General features: G+C 58.5%; 1 protein-coding gene across 1 annotated transcript; it reads right to left on the minus strand.

Annotated features, from left to right (window-relative positions):
* Positions 1-98: 98 nt before the first annotated feature.
* Positions 99-21,061, minus strand: INTS3 (integrator complex subunit 3). Its single transcript, XM_030474142.2, has 15 exons — positions 20,589-21,061; positions 17,566-17,649; positions 16,339-16,422; positions 12,098-12,211; positions 11,815-11,899; positions 10,118-10,184; positions 6,828-6,972; positions 5,882-6,011; positions 4,634-4,731; positions 3,395-3,586; positions 2,712-2,799; positions 2,061-2,140; positions 1,189-1,277; positions 799-905; positions 99-295 (listed from the first exon to the last, which is right to left on the minus strand). Exons 1-15 carry the CDS (start codon positions 20,679-20,681, stop codon positions 114-116), a joined length of 1,638 nt encoding a protein of 545 aa, XP_030330002.1. The 5' UTR covers positions 20,682-21,061; the 3' UTR covers positions 99-113.
* Between the last annotated feature and the right edge of the window lie 192 nt (positions 21,062-21,253).

Below are 21,253 nucleotides of genomic sequence, written 5' to 3' on the forward strand. Positions count from 1 at the left end.
ACACCAACAGAAGGAAACGTGGGGCTCAAGAAGTGGGGGATCAGCGATTCCCACTGGGAACTGGGCTTACAGGTTGTGTGGGATCCTCCTCCCGAAGGGAAGGTGCCAGCAGGTCACTGGGGACATGGGGACACACGATGCGGAGGCGATGCAGGAGGACATGAGCTCTCCTCACCTTTGTTGTTCAGATCTTCTTCATCGTCACTGAAGGCTGCCTCAGCGTTGTCATAGCAACTGTCATCCTTCTCTGACATGTGGTTCTCCATCTCCATGGAAACAGGCTCCTCAATTTTGACTGGAAAAGGGTCAGGAAGTGGAGGTTACAGCATCACCAGCGGAGGATGCCCACCCATCAGGGCCCAGCAAGGAGAGAACAGCGCTTTAAACCAGGGAATAAGGAGTCTGGGCAAGTGATGGAGCCTGGAAAAGCCACCCTGGGAAAGGGCATTCCCAGTGATCCCACTGGACCAGCCCTGGCACAGGGTGCCCAGAGAAGCTGTGGCTGCCCCAGCCCTGGCAGTGTTCAAGGCCAGGTTGGACACAGGGGCTTGGAGCAACCTGCTCCAGTGGGAGGTGTCCCTGCCCGGGGACCTGGATGTGCTTTAAGGTGCCTTCAACCCAACCCACCCGTAAGGTTTGGGTGCTGCAGAGATGAAGGGAGCCACAAGCAACCACAAACCCCAGCACCCAGAGCCCTCCCCGCTGTCCTGCTCCAACCCTCCAAAGGGCCACTGCAGGAGAGGCAGGGAATGTCCCACCTTTGGGAAGCCCCCCTCCAGCACCCATCCTGCTCCTCACCTTCAATGGGGGGTGAGGGGGAACTGCAGAACTCCGGGAACTTCTCCCTCAGCATGGCACGGAGCTCCTTGTCCAGCTTGGGATTGTCAAAGAGAGGGGCCAGATGTCTGTGGTGGAGGGAAAGGGATGAGGAAGAGGCTTTGGTTTGTTATGGACCACAAGCTCCAAGGTTCCTGCAGCTCACTTGGGCTTCCCTCGCTTCTCCAATGGGACTGGGGCCACCAGGAGATGGATGGCAAGGGCTGAACAAGGGGATGTTTCTACTGCTTTCTGAAGCCACCCATCCCCTTGCTCCAAGGAACAGGTCTCAGGACAAGGCTCAGCACCAGGAAGACCCAGCTTATGGCTTCTCCCATGGTTCCTAAGAGCAGAGGTTGAAGTCTCTCTTACGCAAGGACTCGCTTCTCCACGATGTGGGTCAGGAGTTGAACACTCCTTGCGGACGTGAGCCTCCAGAGGGGGTAGAAGTTTGGGATGATCTGAAAGCAGGAGAACAACCACGTCAGTGCATGAATCCTTCTGCCTTCAGGACCCTTGTGTCAGCCAGGAGCAGCCAAAGCCACTGCTTGGGGTCACCCTCGAGTATCTGGACCACGGGGCTCCCCCTGAGCGGCATCGTGGGGCTTGGTGCCAAAGGGTTCCAGCCCTTTCCTACGTTCCTTTCCCCTTTCCAAGGGCCACCCAAGTGCATCTCCCAGGATGAGGAACACACGTGGGATGCTGTGAGGAGCCCTGGGGCCATGCTCCAGCAGCAGCAACCACTGCAGGAGAGGGGAGCCCCCTGAACAACATCCAGCTCTGCCCTTTGCTCCTGGAGGGAGGAAACGGGCTCTTCCCTGACATCTGGGTCATCCCAGGGACCAGCAGCTCCCATCCCTGCTTCCCCCAGGATGCAGGGGCAGGCCCAGCTCTGCTCCCTGCCCTTTGAAAGGGAGATGATGGCTCTGGCTTGTCCCCTCTGCAGTGACATTCTGCTTGCCCTCAGGGGATGACACCGGTTCTAAAGGGAACAGTTCCAAAGCCTTTTCCCTGCTAGCGCTCATCCTCCTGGAAGGATTTATGTGCAGGGTTGGGAAGTCTGGAATGCCTTCCCCCAGTGGCATTCCCATGACACGTGGGCCCAACGCTCTGCTCCGAGCTCCAGGAATGGTCCTGGATGTACCAGGAGCCTCAGCAGTTGCGCTTGCACAGCCCTCACCACTCATCCCCCAAGTCCTTTGGAAATCCAGGCAGAATTCCCTGGGGATCCCGGGGCAGCTCACCCGGCACATGAAATCCAGCAGCGTGGCGGTGATGGCAGGATGAGGCTTCATGGAGTGGTGCATCACCAGGATGGCAGGCTCTGCAAGGAGACAGCAGGGAGCTGAGCTCAGCACCCAGAGATGCTCATAGCCGCTGTGCACCCCAATCCTGCACACCCACAGCAGCTCCAGCGCCTAAAGGGGCTACGAGAGACCTGGAGAGGGGCTTTGGGCAAGGGATGGAGAGATGGGATGAGGAGGAACGGCTTCCAACTGGAAGAGGGAAGAGTTAGATGGGATTTTGGGAAGAAGCTCTTCCCTGTGAGGGTGGTGGGACACTGGGATGGGTTGGATGGAGAAGCTAGGGCTGCCCTATCCCTGGCAGTGTTGGACACAGGGGCTTGGAGCAACCTGCTCCGGTGGAAGGTGTCCCTGCCCGTGGCTTTAGATGAGCTTTAAGCTCTCTTCCAACCCAACCCATTCCCTGGTTCCATGATCCAGACCCAAGCTCCCTGCAGGCAGGAGCTCAGGGCAGGGCATGGAAAGGATGCCCTTTGGTGATCATCTATTGGGCTTTCCCCACCAGATCCCTGTACCTCAACAGCAGCTCTGGAAGACCTTAACCCCTTTCTCCAACCCCTGCGAGCCCAGAGCAAGACTCCCCATGGATACCTATATTCATGATGCTGTCCTTCTCGGGGTTGAAGAAGAGCCAGTCATAGAATAAGGCCAGTTTGGCATTGGAAGCAGCAACGTTGGACTAGAGAAGGGAGAAACCACACAACAGATTGTCTGAGGAAGACAGTGCTGAGCTCCCAAGCCTGATGTGCTGCTCCTGCTGCTGCAAGGCAGGAGGGGGGGATGCTCTTCCCACCAGATTGGCCAGAGCTTTTAGGAAGGAGTGGGGAATCCTTGAGCCAAGCTGCTCAAAGCAGCTCCAGGCAGGGCTGGAGCAGAGCAGCAGAAGCCGAGGTACAAGCCCTCTGCTCCGTGGTCATGCAGACGACACGTGCAGCAGCTTCTGCGGCTTGGGATGGGGTGGGATGGGGTGGGATGGGGAGTGGGGAAGCCAAAAGGCTGTAACAAAGCACCTCTCCCACCCATTGGAACAGGAGAGGCCCCACGTGTCCATAAACATGCAACAGCAGAACCAAAAGGCTCGACAAGCTGGAAGCGAGCTGAGGTTAAGGCAGGGAAAGCACATCCCAAAGGATCCGACGTGCAGCGGCGCACGGAGCGCACATCCTGACCGGCTGCTCTGCAACAGCCTCCTTCAGGCCAACCTCCTTTCCCCGCGCGGGAAGCCATTCCCGGTGATTCCCGGCCTCATTCCCAGCGTGGCTCTCCCGGCTCACCGTGCAGGTGGTGAGGAGCCAGCCGATGATGGCCCAGCGCGGGAGGATGTCGGAGCTGAGCACCTCGTTGGAGGGATGCACCACCCCACAGATGTAGCGGATGAGGTCGCAGCGCAGGGACTGGCTGTCTGGGGTGGACAGGTATTGCCTCTGGAACCAGTCCTGGTACCGCTTCTGCTGCCCAAACCGGACCTGAAGGCAAACAGGAGACATGTGGGGCCCAAGGAACCACCTGAAGGCAAACAGGAGGCATATGGGGCCCAAGGAACCACCTGAAGGCAAACAGGAGACATATGGGGCCCAAGGAACCACCTGAAGGCAAAGAGGAGACATGTGGGGCTCAAGGAACCACCTGAAGGCAAACAGGAGACATATGGGGCCCAAGGAACCACCTGAAGGCAAACAGGAGACATATGGGGCCCAAGGAACCACCTGAAGGCAAACAGGAGACATATGGGGCCCAAGGAACCACCTGAAGGCAAACAGGAGACATGTGGGGCCCAAGGAACCACCTGAAGGCAAACAGGAGACATATGGGGCTCAAGGAACCACCTGAAGGCAAACAGGAGACATATGGGGCCCAAGGAACCACCTGAAGGCAAACAGGAGACATATGGGGCCCAAGGAACCACCTGAAGGCAAACAGGAGGCATATGGGGCCCAAGGAACCACCTGAAGGCAAACAGGAGGCATATGGGGCTCAAGGAACCACCTGAAGGCAAACAGGAGACATATGGGGCCCAAGGAACCACACTTTGCCATCCTTTAAGCTTCGCACCCCGCTCCCCATCAGCCCCGTGCTGGAAGAGGCTTCAGGGAGGCTGAGGAAGAGGAGAGGCCCCCGTGCTCGTGCAGGGCCTGTCTCCAGCCGAGCTGGTGGGACCACAGAGCCCATCAGCGAGCGGGGCTGTGAACAGAGATAAGGGTTAACCCCAGCGCTGCGGCTGCAGCCCGGCCTCAAGTGCTGTTGTGAGAGCTCTGATAACCCACCGCAGCGTTCCCGCTCCCCGGGAAGCGGCCAGCCAGGAGCAACATTCCCTGGCAAAGCTGGATCGTGCCTCTAATGAATCCCAGGGATGCCTCAGGTCCATCTCCTGTCGCTATCAGACGCCAGAAGCAACAGCTTGCAGCAGTAAAGCTCTGCCCCTTGCCCACGGGGATGCTCCCTGTGCTGGCACGGGAATGGGAATGGGATTGGGATTGACACCCCCCTGCCCTGGGCTGGCACAAGGGATTTACCCGCGAGGTCATGAAGAGCAGTTTGGTTTCCATGTCGGGAGTGAGGCGACAGGCCAGGAACTTGCGGGATGTCCTCGACTGGAGGAGCTGGAGGACACCTGAGGAGAGACAGGAGAGACTCATCGCACTGAGGCACGAGCGGGATCCAGGCTGGGATCTGCCACCACCTGCACCGAGCCCAGGTGGGAGCATTGAGCTTCCTTTCCCCAGGGCTACAGGCAGGGGAAAGGGATCAAGATTTGGGCTGGAAAAGGTCTCCTTGTTGGAACTCACAATGAGGATGCCAAGAAGGAGTTTGGAGAAAGGGAGAGAGGATGCACAGCAAACAGGGATGGGATGTGGAGGAGAAATGAGGACCTCCAGACACCAAGTCCCATGCTGTAACCAACAGAGAACATTCCCCATCTCCCAGCCCTCGGCCTGGGCCCCCAAAAAGCAGGGATGGACAGGGTTTTCCCTGGGAAAAGGCACCCAGATGGAACACGGAAGACCAGGAACAACTGAAAACGTGTGTGTGTGTGGATGGGAAGGAGAAGGCGGGGGGGGGGGTGTTTGCAAAAGCCACTCTCATTCCATACAGCTGCAAGGAGGAGGAATTCCTGATGGGAGCAGGGAGAGGCTTTGCTGCTGCTCCACAGGACCGGAAGGATTCAGAGGGCAGGCGGCAGGATGCTGCACACACGAGCTGTGCTTTGCTCTCTGGCTGCTTGGGATTGAGCCCTGTGCTGGGGAGGGAGCCCAAGGGTCACACCTGAGGGGTGCCCGAAGCAGAAGGAGCAGTGAAGCTCCTGTGGAGCTCAGGGGAAGGATGGACTTCGGTCCTGAAGAGCTGCTCGGAGGGAGGGATGGATCCTGCTCCCAGAGCCAACCCCTGCTGCGGTTCTTCCTTGTGTCCAGAGGTGCTGAGCTCCAGCCCTGCCTGTCACGGAGCTGCTGCGAGGGCTGGAGCAGCTCTGCCATGGAGCCAGGCTGAGAGAGCTTCAGCCTGGAGAAGAGAAGGCTCCTGAAGGGGAGACCTTAGAGCAGCTCCAGTGCCTAAAGGGGCTCCAGGAAACCTGGAGAGGGGCTTTGGGCAAGGGATGCAGGGACAGGCCAAGGGGAATGGCTTTAACCTGCCAGAGGGAGGATTGAGATGAGCTCTGAGGCAGAAGCTCTTCCCTGGGAGGGTGGTGGGACACTGGGATGGGTTGTCCCCTGTGTGCGATGAGCTCGGGATGGAGCCGTTGCCCTCCTTGGCCCCAGCCCTACCTGTGAACTGGGCGCTGAGGACCTGGGGGTTGTGGATGATGTCCTTCCAGAGCAGCTCGAACTCGGGGATCCTCGCCACGTTCTGCAGCAGCCGCACGAGGTCCCGGCCGATCATGAAGCAATCCATGAACTGGGGAAGGAGAGGGAAACGCTCAGTCACTGCTCAGTTCCTGAGCAGGAACAGCAGGAGAAGGGAGGAACAGAGAGTCCTTCAACCCCACCACCACCTCCAGATGGTTCACTGGGCATCTACCCCCCTGCCCCTCTTTTGAAGCCGCAGGTTCAGACGCAGGGTGACAGGGGGAAGGTCAGCAGCTATTTTAAGCTGTTCCCTCTCTTGTAAAGCAAACAATGAGCCCAGAAATGTGCCATTCTGCTGCCAGGGCTGCAGCCAGCCTCAGACGTTAAGGTTTGGTCCTTCCTGCCCGGCGAGGGCAAGGGGAGAGCAGGCAGCACCCAGGGCGATGGGCATGGAGATGCAGAACTCTCCCAGCCCATAGGGCAGGATGCTGAAGGCAAGATTCCTGCCTGCCCTCAGCTGTGGTGGCTTTCCCTGCACGATGCAGACCAGAGCAGGCTGGAGCTGGTGGCTGTGCCCCCTGGATGCCCGCAGGAAGCTGCCTCCATCCCTGTCCTGGCAGCTCCGGGAAGCACCAAGGTGCCCCAGCAGCAGGAAGAGAATGGGTTCAACCCTTGCGGCCTGAGGAGGGGAGACTGCAACGAGGCAGCCCCATCACCACAACTCTCCCCTCTCCTGGAATCCGATGGGAATGGGATATCAATCGATTCCAAAGCTGGGAATAGCCACACACCACCTCTGGTAGGTGCAAGCTGGGAGGTAACTGGTGTGAAGAACCACTTCCAGCTCCATGAGGAACACGGGCGATGCCACCACAGGCTGCCCAAGGAGGCAGGACCCTCGTCCCCGTCACCCCCTCGCGCTCACCCGTTCACGGAGCAGGGAGATGCAGAAATCCACCTCCTTCTGGCGCAGCCCCTGCAGCTGGGCCGTGCCGTGGTGGTCCACGATGAGCCGCAGGTAGGTGTACACGGCCATGGCGATCAGCAGGCTGCTCTTCAGCACCCACTCTCTGCAAACGGGAGTGGAGAACCCAAACCACCACCTTCAGCCTCCTCCATGAGGGATCCACAGCCAGGAGGGGTTTAAACATGGGGAAACCGAGGCACGAAGGGAAGGGCAGGGCCTGCAGCCTGTTGCACCAGCTCCTCCAGGGAGCGTTCCCTGCTCCATCCTGGTGCCGGCTACTCTGCTCCGACACTTGTGCCAGCACCTCAGCACCCTCATAGGGAAGAGCTTCTTAAGATCCCATCTCAACCTCCCCTCTTCCTGTTGGCCACCCCGTGTCTGAGAGAAGCCAGGATGCTCTTGGCTTCTCGGACCACGCTGCCGGCTCACATCCAGCTGGCTGCTGAGCATCACCCCCAGCTCCTTTTCCGCTGGGCAGCATTCCAGCCGCTCGGAGTGTTCCATGGGGTTGTGGTGACTCAAGTGCAGGAGCCGGCACGGAGCCTTGTGGAACCTCAGACAACTGGCTCCAGCCCATGGATCCAGCCCGGCCACACCATGGAATGGTTTGGAAGGGATCTTAAAGATCAGCTAGAAACCTCTGTAGAGCCTTCCCATGCTCAAGCAGATCAACTCCTGACCAGCTTGGGGTTGTCTGAATGAGGATGCACTCGATCCCCTCGTCCAGATCATTGCTAAAGGCACTAGAATTAGATTAGAAGCTGTGGCTGCCCCATTCCTGGCAGCGTTCAAGGCCAGGTTGGTGCAACCTGCTCTAGTGGAAGGTGTCCCTTCCGCTGGGTTGGAACTGGATGAGCTTCAAGCTCCCTTCATCCCAACCCATTCCATGGTTCTGACACTGAGAAAGCCACTTGTTTCTCCACCAAGTGGCTCCATGTCCTGAGCACAGGCTGCTGCTTCCGTCCCACTTCCTCCGAGCTGCTCCAGTGATTCCATCTTGGAATCTCTCCTCCTGCCCGCCCCAGCTCCCTGCTGCTGGGTGTGCCACGTTCCCACCCTCCCTTATCTACGCTCCACAATAAATAGCCCTGCTCCATAAAAAGGAGCTCAGTTATTTGTGCTGGATGCCAAGAAGGAGCCACCTCGGTGCCTCCACCGTGATTGATCACCCCCACGAGCTGTAAATCAAGTGTCCCGGGGCTGTGCCACCCCTGTGGGCAGCAGCTCCAAGCCACGGCCACCTGAAGGGCCACCAGCCCAGCAGCAAGTGACTCAGGTGCCCTAAAGCATCAGTGTTTGCTTCCCCAGGCTCTTGTCCCTTCATTATCCAGCAGGAATGGTTGTGTTAGGAAGGAGGTTGTGTTAGGAAGGAGGTTGTGTTAGGAAGGAGGTTGTGTTAGGAAGGAGGTTGTGTTAGGAAGGAGGTTGTGTTAGGAAGGAGGTTGTGTTAGGAAGGAGGTTGTGTTAGGAAGGAGGTTGTGTTAGGAAGGAGGTTGTGTTAGGAAGGAGGTGGGAATCATAAGGCTGAGATGCTGGGGCAGGGACCGGGCCAGCAAATGAAGATGCTGCCAAAGAGGAGGGAGGAAAGAGCCACCCACAGCCCCAGGATTCATTGATCTGCCAGGCAAGGAATGGGAACACTCAGGGAAGCAGCAGCAGCAGGATGATGAATTAAGAGCAGTGAGAGGCAGCAGAGTGGCCTCATCTCAGGCTGGAGCAGCAGCTCTGCCGTGGCTGCCTTTAATTAAAGCTCTCAGCACCCCAAATGTAGCATCAGCTCTTCACATGCGTGGCTTTAATTAAAGCTTGCCCCTAATCAAAGCACGTAAATCCCAGCAAAGAGCTGCAGGTTCTCCCCTGGGCTCCCTTCCAAGCCTCAGCTCTCCCCGTGCTCGGTGGCTGGGCTGCTCCATTGGAACTCCAGCAATGCCTATGGCAGGGGCTGAGCAATTCCCTCCCACATCTGCTCCTGCGACAAGCTCCTCTCCTCGGGTGACAAAGCCCAGCTGTGATCCCGTGCATGGAGCCTCCTCCTGCAGCCCCACAGCCAGATGTGGCTTCGGAGCCCCACTGGAGCTGCTCCTGTGGCAAGTTGTTGGCTTGCAAAGCAAGAGCTGCCGTGGGGAAGAGGAGCACTTCCAACACTCTCCAAGGCATGGGATGGCTGCACCAACACCACATCAAGAGCTGGCTTAAACAGCATGGAACGGGTTGAAGGGACCTTGAAGCTCATCCAGTTCCAACCCCTGCCACAGGGACACCTTCCACTAGAGCTCGTTGCTCCAACCTGGCCACCGAGCTCAGCACAAAGGCAGGGAGATGTGGTGAGGAACCAAGGCCAGAAGGTCCCAGAGGCTCCCTCCTTGCCCAGCCCAGCACTAGGTGGCACCGGCTCAGCACATCCCTGCACAGCTATTCCTGGAACAAAATTCACTGGGGCTGTTAAATGCAGCCAAATCAACGCTTTAACAACCCAGTTGTTAAGCACAGGAATAAGTGGTCGGAGGAGAAGCGCTGCTGTTACGGTGCCTGCTCACAAGCTGGAGGCTGCTGGGAAGCAAGGACTCAGCCCAAGCCTGTTGTTAGGAATTCTGCTCCTCATCCATTGCTGGCTGCTTTGCCAACAAAGGACAATGCTGATTCCATAGGACAATACTCCCCAGCTGGCCTGGCCACAACAAATCCCAGTTGCAGCCCTGATGAAGCAGGAGCTGTTTAAACACAGGAAGCTTTTAGGGCAATTAACTCCGGCCTCCTCCTCCAAAAGGAACCCCCCCCCGCAGCTCGGGAAGGGAATATTCCTGGGCTGCTGCTCCCGAGGCACGTGTGCTGCAGGAGATGTCACCCCAAGAGGGGGCTGGACACCCACTGGGTGCTGCGTGTCAGGGACATGTGAGGAGAGGCAGCAGGCATCTGAGTTGATGGGACATGCAGCCCCCCCCAAACCCACATGGAGGGGCTTCAGGACACTCTCCCACACCCAACCTGCAGCCGGATGGGTGGACTTGGTGATCCTCAAGGTCTTTTCCAACCTAGTTGATACTATCCCAAAGGATAGTCCTCTGATCATCCAAAATAGGCCGGGTAACACCGAGGTGCAGGGAACCCCATCACCACACTCCCATATGTGCTGTCACCACCCCAAAACCTGCCTGTACCACAGGGAGGACAAGCACCCTCTCAAGAGGCAGATGGGGAGGTCTCTCCCTTCATCCTGGACCTTCTCCAGTGCCTCCCACCAGCCCTACCTCTGCTCAGTGAGGATCTCCAGCACGTTCTCAGCCAGCCAGATGTTCTTTGCTGTCACATCCCCACCTGAAAGCAAAAGAGCAAGAGGGAAAAGCCACTCATGACCCAGTGGGGATCTGCTGCCAGGCTCAACCCCACCATGATCCACCTCCATCCCCGGACCCCAGGAAGGAAAAGCTCATGAAGGGGTTCACTTGTGTGTGGAGCACCCCCTGCCTGGTCCCACTGTGCCTGCAGCATGTCGAGCACATGTCTTTGTGGCAGGGGATTGAGGGGGGCTTTGCTGCCACAGCACTCAGGCGAAAGGACTGTGATGATATGGAGCCAGTGGTTATCCTGCTGGAAAGCAAAGGAGATGGGATTCCGTAGCTGGAAAAGAGATAATACTCCATAGAACCTGGGCTGGGTTGAGGGGACCTTGAAGCTCCTCCAGTTCCAACCCCCTGCCACGGGCAGGGACACCTTCCACTAGAGCAGGTTGCTCCAACGTGGCTTTGAACACTGCCAGGGATGGTTCATCCAACCCTTCTCCATCCAACCCATTCCAGTGTCCCACCACCCTCAGAGGGAAGAACTCCTCATCTCCACCTCCCCTGCGTCAGGTTAAACCTCTGCAGAGCCTACAAAGGGGAAAGAGCATCTGGAAAGAACCCTCCAGCAAAGAGCAGGTGCCCAAGTGGTGTCACCCCCCCTTGAGCATGGACCTTCCGCACGGAGCCGGAGCCCTTGGCTGGGAGCAGAGCAGGATCCCTGCTCCCGGGGCAGGGAAATGCCTAAAGCAGAGAGCCAAAACAATGCCTGGGGACAATGAGAGCAGCAGAACCACGGTGAGGAGGGAGCCAGCACCATCCTGCCGGCACCGCAGGGGCCCTGCACGGGGAGGTGTGACCCAGGGGAAGCACGAGATGCCTTCAGCCGTGCTCTGCGTGTGCGCTGGGCCAGCTTGGCTCCCGCTCAGCTCCCTGTCCCCTCCCTCTCTGCTCTTCCTCCGCTGAAGAGCAGCCCCAGCAGCTCCCAGCCCGGGTCCCGGGCACACACAATGCAAACACAAGGTCAGGTTTTATGGGGGGGACGGGAGTTCCTCCTCCGGGGACGTCAGGGGCCAACGCCGAGCGCTGCGGAGGGAACACGGAAGAGGCACCATTCCTGTGAAGCCGGAAAGGCGTGTGCATGTGCGTGCTCACCCCCAGGCCTTCGGGGACACGCGTTGGGCGACCAGGAGGCCAGCTCCCTGGAGGAGCCACCGGGAAGCAGCTCCCGGTGTCCCTGGAGGAGCTGCACACGCAGCTCCGGCTATCGGAGCGGGGACTAAGGGTGATCCCAGCGCTGCGGGGTGAAAGCTGGCAGCAAGAGGAACCAAGACGCTTCGTGGCTGTTCCAGCACTTGCCAGAAGCCTCCTGGCTCTCTCTGTGATTCACCCTTCATGGAGGTTGTTGGGAGCAACAGGCAGGGGAAGGTTTATGCTCTGTTGCACCCTCCCTGCAGAGCTTTCCTCGGCAGACAGGTTGGGGCAGGCTCGGTGCCTGGCTGCTGCCGACACACACGCTCGGGAAGCCTGTCTGGCCCTGGCTGCAGAGCAGCAGGGCTCTGGCTGTGGCACACCACGAACCAGCCCTGGTACAGCGCTCACAGCGCCCGTCCTGCAGGAGCAGGATGCTGCAAGCAGCCGGCACCTCACCCCGTGGCACAACTCACCTGCAATCTGCTTCATGAAGGTCATGCAGACACCATCTGCGCCCAGCACCCCGCTCTTCACCAGCTCCCGCAGCAGCCACACGAGCTGGGCACAGGGAGAGATCACTGCAGCTTCCCCACAGCACCCCCAGTGCCCTCCCCAGCCACCCTTCCCTTCCCAGGGCGAGTCCTTACCATGGAGCAAAGCAGCTCCACTGGTGCCAACTGCCCCCCAGATCCTATGCTCATCCCCTGCTGGATGGGGTGAAAGGGGCAGTTTTGGGGAGAAGCCCCATCTCCTCACCTGGGTGCGACAGGTATCCTGCAGCTTCAAGTACTTCTCCATGAGGATGTGGTTGATCTTGTTGAGGACAATGTTCATCCCATCTCGGCTCACCAGGGCCAAGTCCCGGTAGCACTGCAGAGGGGGAGAAGAGCAGGAGCTGGTTATGGGTGAAGGACCATCATGGACAACATACAATGGCTTTATCACAGCCGACCAGATCACAGCAAGGAGATGATCCTCAGGGAAAGGACGGAAGCAGACCTGAATCAGCACCCCTGAGCCAGGCAGGGAGAGCTGTTAATCCTATGGGATGTTGTAAATGGATTCACTGGATGTAGCCCCAGGAGCCAAAGCACGAACACCACCGGGTGTCCCTGTCCCCTGCAGAGACCACCACTAGCGAGGAGAGATCCTTCAGGAAGGATGGGTTCACACACAGCCACATCCACGCTGCTCCAATCCCCCTGGCTCCAGCAACAACGGGAACGCTCTGCTATGGGAAGAGGGAACCACCATAGGGAAAGGAAGGACTTTCTCCATGCTCATCCGCACCAGCAGCCAGACAGAGAGCTGGCCGGGGAGCAAAGGTGCTGGCTCTGCCTTCGCCTCTGGGCAGGACAACAGGGGGTGGAGGGGGAGAGGAAGTCATTTGCTAAGTGCTTCTGCATCAATGTTAATGTGTGCCAGTAAATGTCACGATATTCCAGAGAGCAGAGGTCCGGGCTCTGCAGCCTCCTCTGGAGAGATAACGAGGCCTCCGAAGGTGTCTTTGATCAGACTCCCTGTGCTCAGGCTTTCTCCATCCCTCTTCCACACAGCGCTGTGGAAAACCAGAGAGAGACAGATCCATGTCTATCAAATCCCAACCAAGCACCAGAAGCCCAGAGGTGCAGACTCTGTGGGGCCTTGGATTGCTTCTGAGCTGCTAAATGAATGGCCACAAACCATTGAGCCAGACTCAAAGTCTCCACACAGACCTGGCCAGGAACACGCAGCATCTCCCTCCCTGTGGCAGCTCGGAGAGAGAAACCCAGACATCATTCCAATGGGAAAATGCAGGGATAAAGCCATTCCCCTCGTCCTGTCCCTGCATCCCTTGCCCAAAGCCCCTCTCCAGGTTTCCTGGAGCCCCTTTAGGCACTGGAGCTGCTCTAAGGTCTCCCCTTCAGGAGCCTTCTCTTCTCCAGCTGCCCCAGCCCAGCTCTCTCAGCCTGGCTCCAGAGCTGAGTCCTTCTCCTCAGGCTGCTCCATCCCATCTCCCCCAGCCTGTGTTTGTGCTTTGGGATTGCCCCAACCCAGATGCAGGACTTGGCATCCTCACCCATCCTTCTAGTTGAGTACTGGGGTCCCAGCAGGAAGGACCCCCCCAGTCCTATTTCCCAGGGAAGCTCAGCACTTACTGCAGCTTCTTCACACCCCATCAGCAAACCCTTCAGAACACCAGAGCTCAACCAAATCCCTCATCCTTGACCCAAAACACAAGCGACCAGAGGAGAACAACTCCCATTCCACCACGGTCATGGCAATACAACATGGCTTGTGCTTAACTGGATCCTGCCGCCCAGGATGGCAGCAGGAATCCAAAGGGAGATGCTTGGAGAAGCTCTTCAGGGCTCCGACAGCTACAGGGGTGGGGAGAGAACCTGAATGTCTTCATTCTGGCTGCAAAGAGCCCATCGCCTCCTCCCTGCTCCCACTCCCACCGCACTGCACTAACAGCAAGGAATGATGGATGTCCACTTGAAGTGAGGGGAGAAGAAGGGAAAGAGCCGTGGAGCGGAGGAGAGAGGCCTCCTCCCGGCCAGCACGTGATGGGCAGATCCTGGAGGAGGTGCTGGGCTCGGTGCACTCTGCTCCCGGAGCACTGTGGTAATTACAGCACGAGGAGGAGGGAGACGGGACACGTCAGCTCCTGTCACTTGGGTAATGAAGGGGTCAAGTGTCCGTCCCCGCAGCTGGAGCTGCAGGGAGCTCATCCCTCCTGCCTGCGGGGCCAGGGCAGCGCGAGGGAGGAGCAGAGGGTGGGCTTCAGCGCCGGGGGAGGCTGCGCCACCGCTGCTTTCATTGAGCAGGGGATGGGCTGGAGGGAGCTTAAAGCTCATCTAAAGCCACGGGCAAGGACACCTTCCACTTGAGCAGGTTGCTCCAAGCCCCGTCCTTGAACACTGCCAGGGATGGGGCAGCCACAGCTTCTCCATCCAAGCCATTCCAGTGTCCCAACACCCTCGCTTCTGCCTTACATCCAACGCAAATCTCCCCTGGTTCAGTTGGAACCCATCACCCCTTGTCCTGTCACCACAGTCCCTGATGAAGGTCCCTCTGGAGCATCCTTGTAGCCCCCTTCAGGCGCTGAAGCTGCTCTGAGGTCTCCACGCAGCTCCTCTTCTCCAGGCTGAGCATCCCCAATGTTCTCAGCTTGGCTCCTATGGGAGCTGCTCCAGCCCCTGCTCATCCTCATCCTGGCCTTGCTGCGTTGACCCACAAGCAGGGAGCAGATGCACGAAGGAACCGAGCCCCAAAGCCTGGCTGCAAATCACCCCCTGGCTTCCTGCCCTCGCTGCCTGGACACGAGTGGCAGCAGCAGATGACACCAGGGCCCAGCAGCCTGACAGACCCAATTACTCCCTAAGGAAAGGAACTGCTCCGAAGAGCAGATGTGGCAGGAGCAGAGGACCAGGCACCTCCGATGGCTGTGCCATGAGCAGCAAAGCTCGACCCCAGCCTGCTGGCTCCGAGAGACAGAGCCACAACGCTCCCCCCTGGATCCCCCTTGGCCAGAGGGGAATGAAGGGGGATGGCCAGGGAGTGCTGCAGATGGGAAGCTGGAGCAAGCTGGACTCATCAACCTGTGCTTCCATCAGAGCAGGTTGCCCCAAGCCCCTGTGTCCAACACTGCCAGGGATGGTTCATCCAACCCATCCCGGTGTCCCACCACCCTCCCAGGGAGGAACTTCTGCCTCAGAGCTCATCTCAATCTCCCCTCTGGCAGGTTCAAGCCATTCCCCTTGTCCTGTCCCTTGTCCAAAGCCCCTCTCCAGGTTTCCTGGAGCCCCTTTAGGCACTGGAGTTGCTCTAAGGTGTCCCCTGAAGGAGCCTTCTCTTCTCCAGGCTGAAGCTCTCTCAGCCTGGCTCCATGGCAGAGCTGCTCCAGCCCTCGCAGCAGCTCCGGGGCCCCCAACAGCTCCACGTCCCTCTTACGCCGTTGCCCCAGAGCTGGGTGCAGGATGCGGGGCTGGCGACTCCATGGACAAGGGCTGTCCCACAGCAACACCAACACCAAGCTCCCGAAGCTCCAGCTTTGGTGGAGAGAGCTCTGCCCTCACAGCAGTGATTAAATCAAGACAGAACATTGCATGAATCACCTGCAGGCCAACACAGCACCAGGATTTACGGAGCATCCTTAAGACCACGCACTCAGGACCCTGCTGGCTTCAAGAGGCCACCTCAACCCTTTCAAAGCCAGCGCAGCTCCAACGCATCCCAACGAGGAGCCCTGGTAGTGCTCGTTCCAACAGGGCTTTGGGTTTTCCTTGGAGCTGCTCCAAGCAGGTCTGGTTTCTCTAACACCTCCGGTCTGGAGCAACAGCTCCAAACCCACCCCCAAGAGCCTTCACATACAAAACATTCATCTTCCTGTAGGTGAATAACTGCAATTTCAAAAATCACACTTGATGGCATCATTATGAAGGGATTTAAGGATTAAATTCAGGCTGGAATCAATAAAGGGGGGCTGCTAAAAAGCAATTTTCCTCTAGGAATTGCTCGTGTTCCTCCTGTAGAGTCGAGGGGATTATTCCTATAGGTATCTACAGCTGGCTTCCAGCAGCAAATCCGTGCTGGACCTCTAAAGACAAGGCAGAACCATAGACTCACAGAGTGGGCTGGGTTGGAAAGGACCTTCCGACCACCTAGTTCCAGGCAGGAATAGCTTCCAGCTTGTTCCCAGGCCCTGTCCAACCCTTACAGCTCCTTTAGAACCAGCGCTCACCTCCCTCAGTGAAACCCAATTGATGCCCAGGCTGTGCAGGGAGCCAGGCAAGCCCCTTCCCTTGGTGGTGGCAGCATCTGCCCCCGCTTTGGCAGCCCCCCCGGGCCACGTGGCTGCAGCAGAGGCAGGAGCAGCCCAAGCCAAGTCATTGCCCTGCTACAATAAACACTGCTGAGCACTGGGGATTCCAGGCAGGCGAGCCCCAGCGCTTCCACATTCCCAAAGGAAAAGCAGCCGTGGACCAAGCTCCTGCGCTCAGCACGGGTCTTACCTTCTGTGCCTGAGCAGGTTCAGTGAGGACCAGAGTGAAGAGCCCCAGGCAGATCTCCTCGTGCTGGGGGGTTCCTTTGCATATCTAAGGGAGAAGAAGGCAAGTGCCAGCAGTGAGATGGGGCATCCGTGAAGGGAGAGGAGGAGGAAACCCCTCTCAAGCTCCCCGTGTGGGTGGTCAATGGAGCATCCAGCAAGGATCAAAAAGGGAATACAGAAAACATACAGGCTCTCCCTAACGTCTGTGGCCTGCTGCAGAGGGAATGCTGGTGCAAAGCCCTCGGTGCTGAAAGCTTGGAGTGAGTCCAGTTGGACTTCGGGATATCTGAGGGGCAACATCTCCTGACACGACCAGCAGCAGATCATGGAATGGGTTGGAAAGGAGCTTAAAGCTCCTCCAGCTCCCCACGGGCAGGGACACCTTCCACTAGAGCAGGTTGCTCCAAGCCCCTGTGTCCAACCTGGCCAGGGATGGGGCAGCCCCAGCTTCTCTGGGCACCAGAGAGGACCCGATGGATAAGACCTGCCCACTCTCTTCCAGCCTTTCCTACAAGCTGTGTCTCCGAGTGGGAACACATCCCAGGAGCTCCAGAGCCCCAGAACCCAGCCGTGGCTCGCCAAGCTTTCCCCAGGAAGGGAAGGCAACGCTGTACCACGGCCTCCAACGGGCCAAGGTGTGCTGGGGAGCTCAAAACGCACCCAGGATAGCAGAGAGCCCATAACATGGCACACACCAGTTTGCCTTATAGGGTAACATCTGCAGCTCGCTGGCACGACTATGCAGAGGTCGAAATGAATGCTCCAGCCCCTCAAAAGCATGAACGTGCCCTTTCCAGTGGGCTGGAATCTGGTTGTTTGGAAGCCAGGCAAAAGCCGAGTCCAAAAATACACAAGGAACTCGGGCAGCAGCAGCACACGTGCAGCGAGAGGCTCCTGTGTGTGTGTGTTCACGTGGATGGAGCTGGGAGAGGGGCAGGATCCACCTGATCCCAGCAAGGAATTGCACTGGTCTGAGGAAGAAACCAGCTTCCAAATGGATCACCGTTTGGAAGCTGGGTGGATTGAAGCCACAATCCACAAGGTGAGGATTGAAGCCCCAGAGTTGGGTTAAGTGTGGGATCCTTGACAGGGGGAGAGTGGGGAGGGCGCATCCCCCCTCCTTCCACAGTATTGCAGGAGTTCTCTGGTCCGGGCAGGATTTCTCACGTCTCAAGGGCAGGACACTTACGTGAGCGTTGAGAGCATCGTTGGCTTCCCTCTCTGAGAGCCCGTTGGTGAGCGAAGTCACGATGCCCACACACCTCTCCAGCCTCTGAAACAGAGAAGAGCCGCACATCACAAACCCGACCGAACGAGTGCACGCCAGCACAGCTTCACCGAGACAAGAGGCTGCTTCAAACCCCCCCAAAACACCCCCAGGGACACGAAACCAGCTTCATGTCGAGGCTCCTGCCAGCTGGAGAAGCCACCGCTTCATCCGTGTTCATCTCTTCGCAGCTTTGGGGGTTAAATCCTCTGCTGAGAGCCCCAAGATGTGAACCCTGATGTCACATTGATGCCAGGCTAAGAGGCAGGGCTGCCAATCCTGCGCCCCAGCATCCAGAGCAGGATGGGCTCCCATCCGTGTGGGACCAGCATGGAGCAGCAGAAGGAAACCTTCTGCTCTCCTCACTTCCCATCGGAGCAACTTCTGGCTGAGAACAGACAGCAGGGGCAGATGTTTGCATCTGGAGGGATGAAGAGATGGGAAGAGCCATGAAGCCAGGACCATCAAGTTCAACGAGCACAGGCATGAAAATACTGGAGAAGTGAATCATAGAATCATGGGATGGGTTGGAGGGAGCTTAAAGCTCCTCCAGCTCCAACCCCCTGCCACGGGCAGGGACACCTTCCACGAGAGCAGGTTGCTCCAAGCCCCTGTGTCCAACCTGGCCTTGCACACTGCCAGGGATGGGGCAGCCACAGCTTCTCCATCCAACCCATTCCAGTGTCCCAACACCCTCACTTCTGCCTTACATCCAACGCAAATCTCGCCTGGTTCAGTTTGAACCCATCACCCCTTGTCCTATCGCTCCAGGCCCTGATGAAGGTCCCTCTCCAGCATCCTTGTAGCCCCCTTCAGGCACTGGGAGCTGCTCTGAGGTCTCCAGGCAGCTTCTCTTCTCCAGCCCCAATGTTCTCAGCCCGTCTCCTGTGGGACCTGCTCCATCATCCTCGTGGCCTCCTCCTCCATCAGCTCCATGTCCTTACGCTGGGGACACCAGAACTGCGCACAGTGAAAGGTCTCCTCCACGAACAGCCCTGATGCCACGCGAGGGAGATGGGCTCTGCCTTCTTTGCTGGTGCCACCACTTCCACATGGACCTGGCTGGACCGTTTGGGCCCTGACGGTGACTCAACAGGCGCCAGCTTGGGGCAAGATGAGTTTCCTGGAGCTTCCTTGGAGCCTGGGCCCTTGTTTGCACCAGGGAAAAGCAGCGACCAGGCAAGAAGGGAGTTACAAGAAGGTTATTTCACTTCTGGATTAGAGTGCAAACACACCACAGAGATGCTGGAGCTGATCGGTGCCTCCTTTGCATATCAAAGGGGGCTGCAGTGAAGAAGCTATTGAGAAAGGGGTCAACAGTTCTCCAAGATGAAAGCAGCCAGCCTGGGCATTAAAGCAGAGATGATGCCTGTGAGAAGCAGGCTTTGTTCTGGGGGCTTTATGCAGGAGCAATGGGGCAAAGCCCATGAAAATCTCTGCTCTAAAGCAGCCGAACGACGTGAAAGGGAGGACAAGACCCAGCGGCTGAAAATCAGAGGGAGAAACCCCCCAGCGAGGAATAAGACAACTTGTTGGCAGCGAATGCGCCCAATGAACCACCAGAAGAGCTCGGTGGGGGCGTTCGGTGGCAAAGAAAGGCTTTGATCCGAGAGCTGCTCGTGGGCTTGGAGGCTCAGGGCCGGGTTTTCCTTCCTGGGATAATGAGGAGATGCTCCAACATCCTACCTCGGAGCGAGCGGAATGGGTCCCGCTCCTGTACCGAGCTCTGCTGCCTCTTCACAACCCACAGCACAAGAGGACCTGGAATGAGCTGTGTTTCCATGAGCTCCAGCCCTTCCCATCACCTCCTTCTCCCCAAACTAGAGTATAACTGAGGTATATATTAACAGTATATATTAATATTGTTATTAAACTAATGCCTGAACCAGTTTCTCCCAACTGGGATTTGCTCACTGGTGCTGTTGCCAGCAGTGGAAGAGGACAGGAGGATGGATAAGGAACAGCTTCTCTCTGGGAAGTCGTCTTCTGCTCCCCCTGCATCCACACAGATCCATCAGCATCACCAAACCGAGCTCCTCCGGTGGCTCATGGCGGTTCCTTCCCAGGCCGGATCCGGGTGGGAGCATCCCGCACCCCAGGACACCCACTTCAGGAGCCTGGAGCTGGATTTCCAGCCCACCCGAAGCTCCCAGCCGGAGCTGGGAACGTTCTGTGCAGACCTGGACAGGCCCCAAAACACACACGGGGCGCACTGACTGCTCTGAAGGAATATAAATACACTCCAAGGGCACTTTCCAGACTTCGGGATGTCGTTATTCCCGTTACCACCCTGTTTGTCTCCTGCAACTCAAAGCCAACGTGATGTTTTTCCTCCTCTGGACCATTTCGGGAGCCTCAAATACACCCGTTTCCATCACACACTAAATAACCAGGCTCTCCCCTGAGAGCACCGCACTGGGCACACGGGCCCTGCACCAGCGTTGGGAAGATTCCTGAACCTGGGAGTCTGCGGGATAAGCGTCAACCAGTGTTAGAGAAGGGCCTGAGCAACGGGGTCACCTCCCTTGGGTCCTGATGCCGCCGGGTCTTGCGTGGAAGAACCCAATTCCCAAACCTGTAACACGCAAAGCTCACCGGGAATCCCGGGATGGGATGAAGGGAGCTTAAAGCTCATCCAGGTCCATGGGTTGGGACAGCTTCCATAGAGCAGGGTGCTCCAACCTGAACGCTGCAGGGATGGGGCATCCAACCCGTCTCCACGCACCCATCCCGGTGTCCCAGCACCCTCCCAGGGAACAGCTTCTGCCTCAGATCCCAGGTTAAAGCCATTCCCCTTTTATCCCTCCATCCAAAGCCCCTCTCCCGCTCTCCTGGAGCCCCTTTAGGCCTCCTGGAGCCCCTTCAGAGCTGCTTTAAGGTGTCCCCTCAAGGAGCCTCCTCTCCTCCGGCCTCACCCCCCGGCCCCCCCGGCCCCCCGCACCTACCTCCTCCAACTCATCCTTGGCATCCAGAAGGGTGGAAACCAGCAACTTCCCTCCTCCTGCTGCTGCTCCCCCCTTCCCCTTCTGCATCTCCATGGCTTTGGGGGGGGGGGGATCCTCACAGGGGCCCCCCCTTTTCACTTCGCGATCCCCCCCCACCCAGCTCCTCCTCGGGTGAGGATGAGGAGGGCGGGGGGTCCTTATGGGCGATACCCCCCCCCAACCCCTCCCCGCCTGCTCCTTTGGGGGGGGGCTGCTCTTTGACCGGGGGGGGGGCCCTATAGAGGGGCCCTATAGGGGGGCCCTATGGGGCGGGGGGGGCACAGCCCCTATGGCGGCGCAATGGGGGGGGGGCACCGGGGGGCGCAGCGGCGGCTCCGACCCCCCCGCCCCGGCCGGAAGTCACCGGGAGAGGGACGGCAGGGCCCGGCGGGAAGAGGAAGAGCGGGGAGGCCGGAAGAGCCCGCCCCTCTGCCGCCGAGCTGACCAATGGTGGCAGGGATCGGGCCCGGAGTGACAAGGTGAGTGGCTGGGATGAAAGGGGCGGGGATGAGGTGGGGGGGTGATGCAGCCAATGGGGTGGGAGGGGCGGAGCCTCCCCCTTGCACCAAGCCACGCCCCTCCCGAGGGTTGGGGGCGACGAGGGCGGGAGGGACCCGGCGGGACCC

The sequence above is a fragment of the Strigops habroptila genome, chromosome 22 (genome assembly GCF_004027225.2).
Source record: "Strigops habroptila isolate Jane chromosome 22, bStrHab1.2.pri, whole genome shotgun sequence".
Classification (NCBI taxonomy): Eukaryota; Metazoa; Chordata; class Aves; order Psittaciformes; family Psittacidae; genus Strigops; species Strigops habroptila.